This window comes from Phalacrocorax aristotelis, chromosome 5 (genome assembly GCF_949628215.1).
Source record: "Phalacrocorax aristotelis chromosome 5, bGulAri2.1, whole genome shotgun sequence".
NCBI lineage: Eukaryota > Metazoa > Chordata > Aves > Suliformes > Phalacrocoracidae > Phalacrocorax > Phalacrocorax aristotelis.
Window position 1 is genome coordinate 6,871,189 of NC_134280.1, and position 16,923 is coordinate 6,888,111.

General features: G+C 43.4%; 1 protein-coding gene across 1 annotated transcript; it reads left to right on the forward strand.

The window, feature by feature from the left end:
- Positions 1–2,200: 2,200 nt before the first annotated feature.
- LOC142057013 (basic helix-loop-helix transcription factor scleraxis-like) lies at positions 2,201–2,989 on the forward strand. The gene is made up of 2 exons (XM_075092495.1): positions 2,201–2,629; positions 2,907–2,989. Exons 1-2 carry the CDS (start codon positions 2,201–2,203, stop codon positions 2,955–2,957), a joined length of 480 nt encoding a protein of 159 aa, XP_074948596.1. The 3' UTR covers positions 2,958–2,989.
- The last annotated feature ends 13,934 nt before the right edge of the window (positions 2,990–16,923 follow it).

Here is a 16,923-nt window from a genome sequence, read left to right on the forward strand (position 1 = left end):
ATAACCCAGTAATTAAAGTCAACAGCGTTTTGGCCCTTTTACAAGTCTCCTTATCTTAAAAAACATTTCTTGCTCTACTTTTTCAAACTGCCTTGGAAACAGAACAAGAAGAATCATTCGGCCACCCCTTTGTCCTTAACCTCTGAATTAGTGAATGCTGTAACGTCAGTGAAAATCGTTTTGTTTTTCTCTGCAGACACAGCATCATTCTCTTCCTGAGTATTGCTTATTCATTTTCTCATTCTTCTAGTTCATCAATAAGCCATAAATTCTGATTTTGTTAATGCCAGTAGTAGTAGTTTTGTCTCGGGGTTCTGAAACTGCTGGGGATTTTTTGTTGAGTAGTTTTGGTTTTGTTTTGTTTTACTTCCAGTAATTAAAAAAAAACACCAAAGAATCAGAAATGGTAAGGACAGGAAAACACTGGCAAGCAAACAACTGAGTCTGACAAACAATCAGTTATCTGCACTGCCCAGCTAATAGAACATACCAAGGGTGAAACCTTGCCTCCATTGAAGTCAATGGTAGTTTTGCCATTGACTTCAACTGAGCTAGAACTTCACTCTAGAAATATTGTATGTGACTAAACGGGAGAAGCCTGCAGGGAAGACAGCGCAGGCTTACCTGGGAACTTCATTTCTCAGGAAACTAACAGCAGCACTTCTAAGTATTGAAATTCAACGTCAGAATTTTCTAGTTCATTTACTTTTTAAAAGGTTAAGCAGACAGACGATAGAGCTTTTAACATTATGGAAGTATGACACAGTTATATTCACATCCTCTAGGGAAAACTATCACTTGCATGATTTTGAGCACAGCTTTCCCCAGCATCTGATGAAGAAGGGCCACATCCTGCTCCGCACCCCAAAGGAACTCCTTTGGATCAATGGCATGGCACGCATCTGCCCACGCAGCCTCATCGTTCTGCAGCCTTCGCTATCAAAGTACCTCAACCTGGAGCTAAGTTTATTGCATCAATATGTCATTAAGGAAATCACAAAAATGTCAAAAACATCATCCGATGGGGAATCAAAAACTTTTCCTCCTCTCTCTCCCAAGTAATATAAATAGAAATCACAGTAAAGGCATTTTGCTGATTAATACGCCAAGCTGCGGTACAGTTGCGATCGGCTGACAAACGGAGCTGCCTGTCCACTTTTGCCTACGACCTCTGCCCAAAGGGAAGGTGCAACGAACGCAAACCGGCACTTTGCCACTCCAGCAGACGAACGAGGTGCGTAGATGTGGCCATGCCTGTCGGTACCGGCTGTATTTTGAGCGGGCATGACTCCCAGCCAAGTATGTCAAAGCAGCTGTCTGCCCTAAGCGTGCGCACCCGTGATTGAAGAGACACGACTCTGCTAATCCAGCCCTGATTTGGGAAAAAGGATTAATATTTAGACACCACCACCACCACCACAAATAAGCCTCTGGGACCGTAAAGGAACCAGTCAGTCAAGGCTGCTTAATCAGGTAGAGATGATTCATTTGAGAAAACCTGTACCGTGACCTTTCCTGAGTTTCTGAGCACGGACAGGCTGTCAAATTTTTATGGAGAAAAGAGGTGTAATCAACTAGTGCTTACGATGACCTTTTAATAAGTAAATGGTTGAGGTAGGCACACATTCTGGACAGAATAAGAAATTGGATTTGGATGCACGTCTAGTGTTTGCTGGGGAAGGCGATGAAATCTGCCCCCGCGCGTTCTCGTAGCCCACTCTGGCTAAGATACGTGTCGGTGGATAGTCCGGTTCGGCGATGCCGTGATCTGCAGAGCCGGACCAGCGCCCGTCATCGGCGATTTGGTAAAATCCGCCGATGTTTGTACACCCTGCGAAGAGACGAGGGCCGCGGCGGGGACACCCTGCCGGCGGGAGGTGCGAGACCCCGCCTGGCGAGGCTCCCGCTGCGGACGAGGCCCCCGGGGCCCGCAGGAACCGCCCGCCGTCCCCCCGCGGACCCCCCGCCCCGGTAGCGGAGGCGGAGGGGAGGGGGGTGTCGGCGGTAGCCGGTGCGGGGCCGGGCCCAGGGCCCCTCGCCGCCGCGGCGACAGGTGGCGGCGGCGGCCCCCGGCTAAAAGCAGCGCCCGCCCCAAGCACGACCCGCCGGGACACGGGGCCGCGGCGGGCGCCGAGGGCAGGGGCGACGCGGCACCTGCCGCCCATAAAAGTCATGGGGCGGCGGGGCGGCGGCGGGCGCCATGAAGGGCGGCGGGGCGGCGGCGGCCGCGGCGGCGGGGGGGGCCCAGCGGCGGGCGGCGGCGGCGGGCGGCGGGCGGCGGCGGCGGGCGCGGGGGGGCGGCGGCGGCGGCCGGCGAGCGGCGGCCAACGCCCGCGAACGGGACCGGACGCACAGCGTCAACACGGCCTTCGGCGCCCTCCGCCGGCTCATCCCCACCCGGCCGGCCGACCGCCGCCTCTCCAAGGTGGAGACGCTGCGCCTGGCCGCCAGCTACATCTCGCACCTGGCCAACGTGCTGCTGCTGCACCGGCGGCAGGCGGAGGGCTCGCCCGCTGCCCAGCCCGGCCCGCAGCCCGGCCCCCGCCCCTGCCCGCAGCCCGGCCCGCAGCCCGCTGCCGCCGCGCCCCGGCCCATCTGCACCTTCTGCCTCAGCGACCAGCGGAAGCGGGTAAGGGCCGGCTCCCCAACATCCGTTCAGGCTGGACGGGGCTCTGGGCAACCTGGCCTAGTTGGGGATGTCCCCGCTCACTGCGGGGGGATTGGACTGGATGGCCTCTAGAGGTCCCTTCCAACCCAAACCATTCGATGATACCATGATCCCTCTTCACCGAGGGCGGTTAGTGGTCTCCAGCATGGGTTTGGGGTTGTCCAAACCCCAAACCCCAACCAAGGGTTAAGGGGAATCCTTGCTATCTCCTGACCTGTGTTTTTTATCCCCCCTACAGCACAAAGAAGGAGAGAAGCCGCCGTCTGGTCCAGCCTTAAGTGGACGCTGAATCAGCTGAGCATCTCACACAAACCTTGCCCTGGCTGTACGACCGCTCCGGGTAACATCGCCACACTCAAGCTATATGTTTACATTTAAATAACGCAGTGCTAAAAGAGTTATTTTTTAAGCCTCGGCACTTTGTTTCACTTTGTGACAGGTTTATTCAGGGCATTTTGCAAATGAAACCAAACTCTGTTGAGACAGTTGCACCTGGTGCGGCAGCTATTTTAGTGCGGGAAATGTTAGACCTAAGCAGCCAAGCCCTGACCCTGATGTCTCCTAAACCTGTGTCACATGATGAAACTTGAACTTCCAAACACGCAGTGTCTCCTGTCAGGGGAAGCTGTCACAAACACGTCGTGCTGTACGCCTTCGGCCCGGCTTGGGCTGCACGCAGCGCTGCCGCCCACTCCTCCAGCTGCACCCTAATTCTTGGGGTGGGGGGCTGATACCGACAGCTGACACGCTCGAGTGGTTTGAAGGATGCTGGAAGATTATTTTAAGGTGTTCACAGAAAGTCGGGAAACTTCCAGTGATGGCACCACCATTCGCTGCGCGCAGAGGCACGTCGGCATGGGACGGAGCCGGGACGGGAGAGGAAAGTGGAGGAGTCCTGCGTAAGCGATGCTCTTTTCTCATGAACGGTGCAAGTCATGCCAGTCCTATAAATAGCACGGGATATTCCTAAACCTGTCTGGCAAGCATGGGGTAGGGGGGGTTTCCCAAGGGCTCTCTAAATTTACCCGTCACCCAGGTCATTCCCAAATTGTGCCTGTACATCACCGACGTCGCTCATCTCCCCTCAGTTTAACTTGTATGCACTTTTTTTTTTTTGAAGTAAGTCTAAAATGCAAATATGCGTGTTACGTTTTCAGTTTTGGACATGAATGAAGCACCAGGATAAAATCTTAAACCCCAGGAATGGCACGGTTTAAAAAAATATATAGCTAGTTTAATTTAGCGGGTTTTTATAGTTATTTATAATACATTTAGTTAGACCTTAATTAATCTTTAACTTGTTACTTTGGGAGGCACTCTGTATTCTTTAAAAGCTTGGTAACCGTACCACTCCAAGACGCGCCGCAAAGAGCGCTTGCCTCTTTCTTCCCTCCCCTGATGCCATCTGTTCCGTTCGTGCGGCCAGCCTTGCTGCCTCAGCCAAACGTGAGGGCTGAAGACGCAGCGCTGCGTTGCTCACTTCACTTTCTGTATAGAATTCTGTCTTCTTCCCCTAAATGAGTGCAAAGCAAAATCTGGCATTTATGGTGAAGAACTTGGCAAGAGCAAGGTCTCGGTATACTGCTCATGCAACTTCACGTTTTTAGTTTTCCTTCTCCCCTCCCCAACACGCACTGACCACCTTTCCTCTGTCACGATGAGGAAAACACTGTTGTGCCTACAGAACCTGCCGGAAGCTTCTCCTTTAAAACCCTAATCAAGAAAAACACTGACGCAAGGTTCCAGCGATTCCACATCACGTCGGTCTATTCACTTACTAAAAGCTACATGCTGTATGTTCCTGGATTGAGAAGAGGTTTTTTTGTTTTTCAAAGGTTTCTGTCCTTAATTTTTTTTAATAGGGGACTCCAAATTGGTGCCAGATTATGACCTTTGTTCTGCTTTGGCACTGATTCGTGAAGCTGGAACTCTTTCATGTTTATACAGAGTGCTTTTTCATTTTTTTATATTTTTATTTTTATTCATATTTTTTTATCGTGTCAGCATGCGTGTGTGGGTAAGAGCTCTACAACCATGGCTTCCTGGTGTTTTTTTAAATGAATTTGAAAAAGTTTTGTCTTTTAAAAAATTATTTACTTTATCATTAAAGCTGATCTTACAGTTAAGCTCTAGATGCTTATGAACACATTAAACCAAAGCATCTGACCTGCTTTACGGACAATTAATACTAGTCTGTTCACCTAGCTGTACCACTCAGTGTGATACCCTAAAATGGCAAAAAATAATGTAATTTCAAACAATTTCAGGAAAATTTTGCATCAAGTCTGCTCTGAATTCTGCAATTCGTAAGAGGGACAGTAAAATTAATTATTTCAGGTTTTCAAAATGTTGTGATGTTATCACAGTTTTAAGAGTAGTTCTTGGCAAATACGGCATATTTGGATTTTCACAGGATATCTCTACACTTAGTTATTAAAGGAAATGGATATAAAACAGTGAGGTCTGCTTTTGTGCCGTAGGATTAGCTGAAAGCTCATGACTTGAAAGTCTCATGAAGAGCTTGCACAGTTCTACAGGAATTTGATGCTCTCACTTTAAATGGGTTTTCAGCTCCCTGGTTTTGTATAACGTTTATACAAGATGCTTTTCAATGACAATAGCAGGAGCAGGCTGTTACAACTTGGCCGTATTTCCTGTTTAATGTGGCTCAGTGTAGCATTAAATGCTTCTCTTTTTACTCAGGATAAACTGTTGAATTCAACTGGGCTTGAAGATTTCAGTATAATGCTCAGGGTTGCAATTACTAAATAATATTGGAATTCCAGTAACAATGATTGATCGTGGCAGAAATTAGGCCCCGGAGCACTGTGGCCCAAATATTCATGGTATAGACAGATAATATCTATCCAAAACAAATATGACTGATTTCTCTGAGAAACAGCCGCCAAGCCTGCATTTATACATATGTAGCACTATGTATTGAAATGGGGACAAATGGGAACAGATCTTTACCTTTGCTGAAGTTTATTTATAGTGTAAAACTTCTCTACCCCCAGGAACAAAGAAAGATACAGGACTGAGCTTCTACTGTGTAATGGGTATTCTATAAACCTAGGGAAAAAGAGTTTAATTTCTAGAGACGCAGATGAATTGAGTGCTCAGATTTCACATATAAAGAGCTCGCTCATCATTTGGTATCTTACTGAATTTTTAGGGTATGAGTTTGTGTGTCTTATCAGTTCTATTTTTATAATCGCTTGGTGGAGAGGCATTGTTCCTGGCACGCACAAGTATATATCTATAAGCCAGAATTTGAAACTCGGCTGTCTAAGAGTGAGTACCTTACTTGACGGTCGAGAATTGGAGTGATGCGAGTTTTTCCAGAGGTGCCAAACATCCTCCTGTTCTGCTGAAGACTTTTGTTTTCCATATGTTTGTAAGCGCATTCTGTTCTGTATGTATGAACAGATGCATGCCTAATGCCAATCCCATCTTTGTTTTCCTAGAAACACTTGGCTATTGAATTTACATGATGCATGAATAAAGCAGAAATGGTGAGATATACACCATTTGAACTTAGATCCTATTAAATGATTGTTAAAATATTCCAAGCGTAGTACTTTGTATAAATCATTGTACTTAGTGTGGTACATCACAGTGTAAAAACAGCATCAAGCAAAACAAATAAATCATGTTGTTTGATTTTACTGGTTAAGTTTAAAGAAATGTTTGAATATAGTACTTGGTTATTTATGAATTAATCATAATGTAAGTCAAAGTACTCTCATATGTTAGCTACTGTTTTCAGTTCTGTTCTACAAAATGGAAGTTTCCTTTCTAATGCCTTCTTGCAAAATCTGCTTCTTTACAAAAATCTGTAGTTGTTTGAAAATGTGCTAATATTTGCTAAAATAAACAGTATTTTTGTTACTAATTTAAACAATAAACTATGAACACTAAGGTGGTAGTTCTCTTCTATAGCAATCTCAGTTAAGATACAAGTATTAAATCTCTACCTTTTTCAAATCTATCTATGCGAGATTTCAGCAGCATATATATATGTATGTATGTAGAAGTGTGGGCAGCAGGGCAAGGGAGGGGATCCTGCCCCTCTGCCCCGCTCTGGGGAGACCCCCCGCAGCGCCGCGGCCAGCTCTGGGCTCCTCAGCGCAGGAGGGACACGGGGCTGTTGGAGCGGGGCCAGAGGGGGCCACAAAAATGCTCCTTGGGCTGGAGCCCCTCCTGTGAGGGCAGGCTGGGAGAGCTGGGGTTGTTCAGCCTGGAGAAGAGAAGGCTGTGGGAGACCTTATTGCGGCCCTCCAGTACTTAAAGGGGGACTATAGGAAAGATGGGGACAGTCTTTTTAACAAGGCCTGTTGTGACAGGACAAGGGGTGATGGTTTTAAACTAAAGGAGGGGAGATTTACACTGGATATAAGGAAGAAATTGTTTACACTGAGGGTGGTGAAATGCTGGCCCAGTTGCCCAGAGAGGTGGTCGATGCCCCAGCCCTGGAATCATTCAAGGCCAGGCTGGATGGGGATCTGAGCAACCTGATCTAGTTGGGGATGTCCCTGCTCCCTGCAGGGGGGTTGGACTGGATGGCCTCTAACGGTCCCTTCCAACCTAAACCATTCTAGGATTCTATGTATGTACAAACATACATATAGTACAGGGCTGCCAGAATGGTTGCATAAGACCAGTAGTTTTTAAACCCTTACCCATGGACCAGTTATGTTTTGGAGGCAGCATTCTGATCCTGTAAGGCCTCCCCGCCCTTTAGCACTGAGAGTCACACTAGGTGTCTACACTAATACTTAAGGTAGAGCTATCCAGCTTGCACACAAGCCACTCATCCCACGGTATCTACTCTCACTACCAAAGATCGACACACTGAGATTTCTAATATGGCACTAAAGATGCATCCCAGGTGCTTTCATGAAATTGTAGGGCTTGATCTGCAAGGCATGCATCTCTCCTACGCTGCTTGGCATGCGTTGGCAGTAGGAAGGAAAGCGTGTAGAAAGCTTGGAAAAATGAACAAGGGGGTTTCTTTGCTCAGGGCTTGCTCAGCATTGCAAGTGCCAAATGCAGAGGGAGTTGGAGGGAGGGGAAGGATGGAGGAAGGGTAGAGGGAGATGGGAAGAGGTTGATTTGCCAGTGGAAGTTCAGCAGTTTCCAGCATCAGGCTAAAAAGTCAGTACATAAGCTAAAGAGCCCATAGTATGAGCAGTCAGTGCCATGTTTCCCCATAAGCAATTTTCTCTGGATGTGACACGTTTATGACCAGAAGGATTCATGGTTCCTAAAGCAGCAAATAGGACGTCACTGCAAGAGAAAAAGCTTCTCAGTCAAGTGACTATGTTAAAACTCTGCCAAATTTACCCTTTGAAAAAAACCTTCTAGTCATCAAAATTATTCCCTGTGGCCCTTTCTGAGAGGCAAAGAGTAAATAATAAATCTTTAATCATTGTACTTAATCTTCCATTGTCACATACTTCCCCCTTACATATACTCCATATGAGCCATTTCCCAGAAGCTATAAAAAGTTAAGCATAAATTAGAGTCCACGGAAAATCTGCGCCACAGAAATCTTCGATGCCATTGGTTACTAGATTCTTTCAAAATAGACCTTCAACTTCCTTCCACAAAAAAAAAGCGCTGTTTTCTGTGGTGTGGCCTGTTGCAATGTGAGACACTAGACACTATGTTGAGAGAATCTCGCCAAAACATATGAAACCTGAAATGGCTGTCTAAATACTACTTTTCAGGACAGAGTAGTAATGCCTTGATTAATAGTAAGAACTAGTGGATAATAGGAGGCTAAGAGAAAGAGTTTATATAAAATTAGCTAAAACAGACAGCATACTGCCAAGGCAAAAGATCTGGGGGATATATTATGCCAGGAATCCTTTGAAGGTTGAAGAAAAGTGTTTCTAAAGAATCAACATGGGGATTGTGGGGGAGGAAGATAAAATTATTACTGGGATAAAAATATCATAGATTTTTGTGAAATCTAAGGAAAAAACCCACTACTTAATAGTGAGAAGAATTGAACAGGTTGTTCTGAACCTACTTCTTCAAAAACTTCTTCAAAATTTGGATATACGTCCATAGCCAGGCAGCCCAGTGTCTTATTTCAAATGAAATCCTTTAGCTATTACAAGGTAATAGAGAGTTTCAGAAACCTTGAAGATTCATACCACTTTTGAAGTTACACAGTAATGAATACAGGCTTCCTCAGGAAGGCAAGGAGAAAGAGAGGGCACTGATACAGAAGAGTAACCCGTAGCCCACCAAGGAGGATACTCTCTGCGTTGCCAAGAGAAATCCCAGTTCAAGTCCAGGTCAACTCTTACCCTGGCGAATGTTCTAATCATTGTAACCCTCCCTCGTTGTCCTGCCCAGAGTGCATACGAGGCGTATTTGGTGTCTATTCTGAGACTGCCAAGCAGCCTCTGGTGAGAGGTAGGTACCTCAGATCTGCAAGAACTACGGTGCAACCGGGCGTGAGCTGGGCAACCAAAGAGGTTTTGTTGTTGTTGTAATTAATGTTTAGATATTTATCATAACTTAGGCAATGAGGAAAGGTCCTCATAAAATGCTATGCTACAGTTAGGTACCTAAATTATGCCTAATTGAAAATTAGGATGTATGTACGCATGTATTTACCCCAGAAGAAGGCCAATTTAAGGCATTCCATCCTCCAGCTTCTCTTTCCTGACCCCTCAGTTGTGTCACTGGGTCACTGGAAGTTTTTGTGGACTGTCTCTGAAGCCAGATGAGGTAAATCAATTACATTTAAAAAAAAAAAACAACCAAAATAACCCCAACCCACACACACCAAAAAAAAAAACCAAACCTGAAATCGAGCCCTTGCAAGTATTTGACATCCTGATACAGGTGAACTATGAGTCACCAAGGAAAGCGTCCCCTGTTTTGGTGCTAGATAAAATGTTCATGTAACAAAACACTTAAGATACCCGTTCCTTTAGAAAGGCCTTATCTTCCCTCATTCTTTTACTCCGTTCACATCACAGTTGTCTTGTGAGGTTTTAATTAAACATTTGGAAATTGCTTTGGGTTCTTCCAAAGGAGAAGCCAATATAAATAAGACAATTACACGGAAATGGGCAATGAAATAAGTAAGTGATAAAAACGATTCTACTTGTTACAGCATCTCTCTCTAACATCTGATTGTCTTTCCTTCACATTATTAAAATAAACCCTACTTTCCAAGCATATGTATGCAGATCATTTTTAAATGCAAAGATTACAGAAAAAGGTAATTCTTTCAAGAAGAGCATTATGCTTGGCAGGAAGGGTAGGCATCTGTCAGGCCCAGATAAGATCAGACAGCTGTGCTCTATCCTGAAAGGGTGTTGAGAAGCTAAGTTTTCCTAGGGAAATAACATCTTTGGTATGGAAAGCAGCAAAATGTAATGAACTCTCCAAACAAATAAGGAGAGAAAACAGAAGCTCTCAGAGCTCATTTTTATCTAAAATACCAACCCTATATCAGGAGAAAAAAAGCAGGATGAGAGGTGGATAATACCTTTACCCAACAGTAAAAAATAAGGTGTGGGAGGATCATCTCACTTTATATCCTCAATCAAATTAATCCTTTAGATTAGAATCAAAGGTAAGAGGTGACTTCAGCAGCAATAATCACTGCAGAGAGCTGCTAGGATAGCAGGAGGGCTGGGACACACGACACCTAGGACAGGCTGTGGGAAGAGGGGTGGTTAAAACGGAGATGAGAAGGAAAGCTAGGTGGAAACCGAACAGCAGTCTTGCAACAGCTAAAGGGGAAGGTGGAGCCAGGCTTTTCTGAGAGGTGCACAATGAAAGGATAAGCAGCAATTAGCACAAGTTGCAATAAGGTAATTTTTTGGTTTTTTGCTTGAGGAAAAATGTTCCTCGTTGCAAGCGTGGTTCAGCACTGGAACAGGTTGTCAGGGAGGCTGTGGAACACTCCTCTTGGGGAGTTTCACAACTTGGTGGGACAAGGCCCCGAGCAGTCTGGGCTAACGCTGAAGTCAGCCTTGCTTTGAAAATAGAAGATGTATTGACTAACTCAAGAGGTCCTTTTCAACCTAATTTTTCATGTGATTCTCTGAAATGATGAGCTTATGGTTTTCTGGAAAGGAAGACTGTAGAACAGAGTAATAAGAAAAACTTGAAAAATGTAATGACTTCATGGGAAAATCTATACTTCTGGGCAGTGACAGGATCTATTATTCCAGGTCAAAAAGCGGGTCATCCAGGTACGCATATCAACAGGGAAGCAAAAAGCGTTCCTGGAGAAAGGAGGAACTGAACATGCCTATAAAGCGGATTTCCAAAAATAGAAACAGTCAGAGACAGGGCTCTATTTCTATCATAAGGACCTCGCAGGTCTATTCTGGGCTTGAATCAGTAAAAGGCTTTAATGATTTCTTTGGATGATAGATTAAGATTTAAATTTACAGGTGATAGCTTTGGAGGGTAGGATTAGAATTCGAGGCGAACTAAAAAGGTGAAAGGTTCTTAAAAAGATGCATTTCAGTATAGAAATATATATAGTACTACTCAGCGAGAGGAATAATCTACTGCACAAACAAATGATGGAGAATGACAAGCAGAAAATGATTTCTGAGGTGTCGCATATCACAAACATGGCAAGCCTTTGCAAGAAAAGTAAGCCTCACACAGGATGCATATTTCATCAAGACCCCTTTCGGTGCTATTTTCTACGATTATTAGAACTTCCCCGAGTTCTGTCTGAAATGCCTGGCTGGGTGGGAAATCTGTTTAAAATTATAATTTAAAAGAATACTATGTGTAGAGAAATACATAGTCTTAACTCTCTGTGCAAATGAAATGATGGAGGGGGACTTGAGATTGTGAATGCCGAATGAGGTAACAGTGACATAGGGTATCTGTATCTTATTAACTACTAAAGGCCTACCGAAGACACCTGCAGTGTCTGCAAAAAGATGTTACCAGACCCTGAAATTTTCAAGGGCAACATTTAAAGAACATGTGGTGCTGCCAGTGATTGGAGCCTGAGTGTATGCTAAATACATGGATATACAGTAATTACCATATCAGAAACGCGCAACAGAAATTTTAGCATCATGATAAGAGGTATAACAAACTGATTCAAGATACATACATGGGAAACAGGAGCCAGGTCCTACTGTGTGCTGTTTTGTAACCACTGCAACCGATTATTTTTATTTGCCACAGTGCTCAAATAAAATCTGGGTGGAAAAGACAGGCTTTAATAACAGGTGCTGCGAAAGATAACAGCATGAGTGAGAGTTTCTGGCTGATGTAAGAGGCAGTCTCTGGAACGCTCGGTATCTGTACCAGCTGGGTGCTAAGCACCAACCCTGGCCTAGCCAAGCGTAGGTCAGGGCCACTGGAGCACCCGCAGTGGCCAGCAAGACAGACCCAAAGAGAAACAGCCAACAAAAGCAATGGACAACATTCCTGCACTGCACGAAATACAGCTGAACCCAGCTACAGTCAGGATAAAAATCAAAGACTACTTTTCTGCTACATAAAGCATGTTACTGCTTATTTTAGCATCTGTAATGAGATGAAGCAGGAGTAAAATGCCTGTTACGGTGTGCCTTTACATTCCAGCAAATGCCATAACATTGCGGCGTACTTCATTACATGAGACAATCCATTGATTGGCGCATTTCAGCTGTCACTAACGTATTACAAATGAGCAGATCCTCTTCTGGGCAGAAACTATTTCTCACTGCCGTCTTGGTGTGTTCGCCTGTACTCATGTGGCCCAGCTTTCCCAAGGATGGGAAATACATAGGAAGAATGACTTAACAAATCACTACAGTTGGGAAGACACCACCGCTCTTGAAATGTTTTAATTAAGCTGGTTAAAATGTTTGATTAAAACTACTTAAAAGGCCCATTCTCTTTTCCATTATGGACTTTAAAGAACTTACGGCCTCGAAGAGTATAAAGGGGTCCAAAAGTAGCCATAATGTAAGTAAGAATTACTGACCTTATTTTGACTGGCTTTATTTATAGTTAGTGATCTTCTCATGGTGCCTTAATTATCATCTGATTCTAAAAGGCTAATAATTTCACTCCATTACCCTCCAGATCTAGTTCTCTTTCATAAGTAGTTTAACAGATGCCGAAAATAAGGGCGGGGGGGGAAGCTTGAGAGTGTAAATAATGCACAAAATGAAGGTTGTTAAAAGACCAGCTTGGGCAATTGCTGCACCAGTGATTTGGAGTTTGTTGCCCATCTGCTGAAAGCTACTGTCTGTACCAGCAGAAACAGATAAAACTTGGAGGTACCACTGTTCCTGGACTGACATAATAGCTTAAACTAGATCAATAACAGTTTCAACAGTCGAGTGGGTAAAGATCTGGTTACTTTTGCCAGCTCTGCTAGCCACTTACTAACCTCTCCCATGGGAAAGGAGAAGCAGTTGGGGCAATAGCTTCTAAAACTGTACAGTCAGTTACCTGTCAATATCCAAATCCATTTGAATTTCTACAAGACTCAGGTGTTTGAAAATGAAATTGAGGTTTTATATTAAAAAAAATGACAGTATTGGGATGCTGAATAAAAATGGCAATGCATACAAAGATATGACATCGACATACACCCTAACACACTTCTGTGTGTGCACTTCTAGACCAACCATTACCTGAACTGCACTAAAACTGACCAGCCTTGAAATGAGCAGGAGCACCAGAGACCATGTTTGTGTGTTCCAAACTGAGAAAATGATCATACTAATGCAGAATAATCTATAGGGGTGAACATCAGCTAAGTAGTGATGACCAGCATGTGTGACCTCTCCGTGGTTGCTACCAGGTTACTTCCGTAAAGATGCTGACAGAGAGACAACCTGTCCCTGCTGAACAGGACAAGCCCCGCAGCCAGGTTGCAGAGAGGAGGAGTCAGGAAACAAGATGCTCTGCTCAGTATGCTTGTTCCTATTTACAGTCCAAAGACATATAATTGAAATACACGTTTCCGTAATTTAGCTCAAACCAGCATATTCTGCCATGTCCCCTGAGAGGGGCCCTGAACACACAACTGCTGTTCCACAACCAAATGCCGGCGGAGCAGCTGAGCGACATACTGGCCTGGAAGGAAAAGGGAGAGCTCGGTGCCGACCAGAGGAAAAAGAACAAAAACCCCCTTCTGTGTGGCTATTTGATTGCATATGGTACATGGTTTGAGCTTTCTTGTGAATCCCTGACAAGTCAATCTGCTTTGCAGGATTGGAATATGACATCAGATAACGTCCAAGTCCTGATTTTTTTGAGGATTGGTACTCCATTATGCTCCCATTTTGGGCAGAAATGAAGCCTACAGCTCCATTTGCCTCAACATTTAAGGATAGGTTTCAGTTTCTAATAATTCTGTGTCACCTTGGAAAAATAAAACAGTATCTCTTGTTGTGTTTGTATGTGAAAGTATAGCTAAAACAAATTTCACCGCACTGATTAAGTGTCGTGTTCACTAAACTTTAGAATCCCATTATGGATCCTTCTATATTGGTGTTTGTGTGCGCTGCACGGTGAGTAAGAAAAATCAGATTTCAGGTGCTTACAGACATGACAAATAGGCACTGAAGTGGCCTGAGTACTGTGATGGAGTAACAGAGAAGAAATTGAAGCATTCAATGTTCTGAGGTGCCTGAGCCCTCTGCAGATGGCTCTTGTGTACTTGTTAGTAATATAGCAAAGAAAAAAAATGCCTCCAGGTTTGTTGGGGTTTGTTTTGTTTTTTACACTGGCAAAATAAATAATTTTAATGCATGCAATATAACTTGAACAATAATAATATGGACGCTAACTTGCAGCTGTTACTTTAGGTATTCATCTCTAAATTAAATTAATGCAAGTTTTAGCAGGTCCCTTATACAGTAACAAACCTCCAATTTCATGAGGTTACCGTACATTTCTGTGTTAATTAGGAGCTTTGTGGAATTTAATTCAAGGTTGCTGACAGAAAGGCTTGTGATCAGGCGTATTTTAAACTTGTGACTGACAGTAACAGCAGTGCTACAGTGTATTGCCTTAGTTGGACTGTGCATTCCGCTCATCTTCATACCCCAACATTTCATTAAATAAGTTGGTGCTTAATAACTCATTAAAATATGTGCCTATATTTGTAGGTGTTCATCTTTGAATAAGTCTGCATTTTATAATCGGATATATCATTAAAATGCCGAGATCACGTTATCTGTTTTTATTTTTGTACCTGCTTCCATCTAGCAGGTACCTGTGGAAAGAAATGCATTCAGAGATGAACAGATGACCTGGAAATATTTATGTATTATATAATCCATTTAGACATTCACCTTCAGTGAATGAAGACAATATCAGCAGGTGTCTGATAATTAGGTGCCATTAGCACATGCATAAAGATAAATTTTAATCTGTTCTACTGCAGTGAAACTATGGAGGGTTAGTAGTTTTAACTTAAGAGCTTCTCTGGATTAGCTTTTCATACAGATGGAGGTGGTACACGTCTGAAATCAAGTTTAATGTTAAAAAAGTCCCAAAAGATTAGAATAGTGATGCCTCCTCTAAAGGTTGTCAGCCATGTAAGAGTCAGCAAAAATTTGTGATTTCTTAACACAAACCTCCCTAATCTTCCAGCAAGAATAATTCTGTGTCTTTGAATAAAATTAACTGAAGTTCTTTGGGTTGTAGGTCTGATCAAATGTATAGAGCACATATCAGATTAGAACAACAAATTGGCTATTACTCAGTAATATACACAGGTGTGACCCTGCAAAGGTTAATAGCCAAACACTTTGTTCAAGTATCGAAAGTTAAAAATAGACTGTGCAAGTGCAGTTTCTCTAAATTGGTGATGTACTGTAGCCTTCGAAGGCCACTGAGAGTGAAAAAGTGTATTTAATTATCTAAAATTGAATTGACCTGTACATGAGAAAAATATGAAGTATGAACAACCCAGCAGTTTTATGAAAGAAATGAAGTGGTACTTTACAAGATTATTAGAATTTTTATTGATTTTGTGAATAATTGTGTCCTTGATTATTTTATCTGTCTTTCCACACATTCAGTCATCCCCTACAAATGAAATTTAATTATTGTTTAAACAGAACCTGAGCACATCCTCAAGCACAATAATGTAACTAGCAATAGCACAACAATTCAGTAGCTCCCTGCAGCAGTACACAGAATCCATCCAAAATTAGATTGTGTCCCAGCATGCTGCAAAACTACTCTTTGCTGGCTCTCCTTATGTTATCAGACAAAGCCAAGTCAGCCAAGGGATGAGATCAGGGAACTGTTGCTTGAATTCCTGTTTCTGCCTTACAGCCAACACTCACATACCTACAGGGCTTATGACCATGCCTACAGACTGTACTGGGGCAGTGATTCCCCGCTGATGGCCAGCCTGATGGCCATCTCCTTCAGGAGCACAGGAAGAACTGAATTAAACTGAGAGAAGTAACACACAGAGGATCATTGGGTTGGCAGCAACTAGGACACCCTGATATCACAGGGTTTGTGTGATGCAGGTCACAACGCTGAGTAAATGTTTCAGACTAGCTGAAAACTCAGGCAGATATCAGCACCAGTTATGTCCGGATCTGGTCCAGTGGTGAAATGAACTTCATTTCGAGCTGTTCTTCATGCCAAAGAAGGGTTCTTTGAAATTTGACATCGGCGTTAATACAACCGAACACCATATCCAACCATGATATTTCTGTAAAGGTTGCAGAATCAAAAACAAGATCGGGACTCAGCAGCTGCCTGTCATCTATGCCAGTCACAGAGGCCAACGTAGAAGACTGATTTAAAATTGTATTATATTTAAAATGTACATTTAAAAACCGAATTTATACAGACTCCATTCATCACTAATTTTATAAGTACATCTTGTCACATTTTCCATGCAGCTTAACCTTTTGAAAATATGAGCTATTACTGGGCCAAAACCATCTTTTAAGTTTAGAAGGTTTTTAAATTCAAAATAACTTAGCATTTGTGTTTCAATAATTATTAAAAGTTATTTAAAGAGTTTCACATTGAGCTAAAACCACCCCAGAATGGTGTTATACATGTGCAGAGGCTACAGGAAATAAAACCAAAAAAAGACCATTCAGCAAAGACAGCTGCTTCCTTTCCAGGACAAAATGTGATCTCAAGATCCAAGAGAAAATGGTGAGAACTACCAAAAATCACACAGAACGAGAATCTGCAGCGAAATTTAGAACAGAAGTATTTGTCAGCAATATGTAAGAGAATAGGGAAATATGCATCAGGAGTGCAAT

Excerpts from the sequence above, each read along its gene's own strand:
- LOC142057013 (XM_075092495.1), top strand. The coding sequence starts at position 2,201 with ATGAAGGGCGGCGGGGCGGCGGCGGCCGCGGCGGCGGGGGGGGCCCAG. Across the intron at positions 2,630-2,906 it reads TCAGCGACCAGCGGAAGCGG|CACAAAGAAGGAGAGAAGCC; the intron begins GTAAGGGCCGGC and ends TCCCCCCTACAG.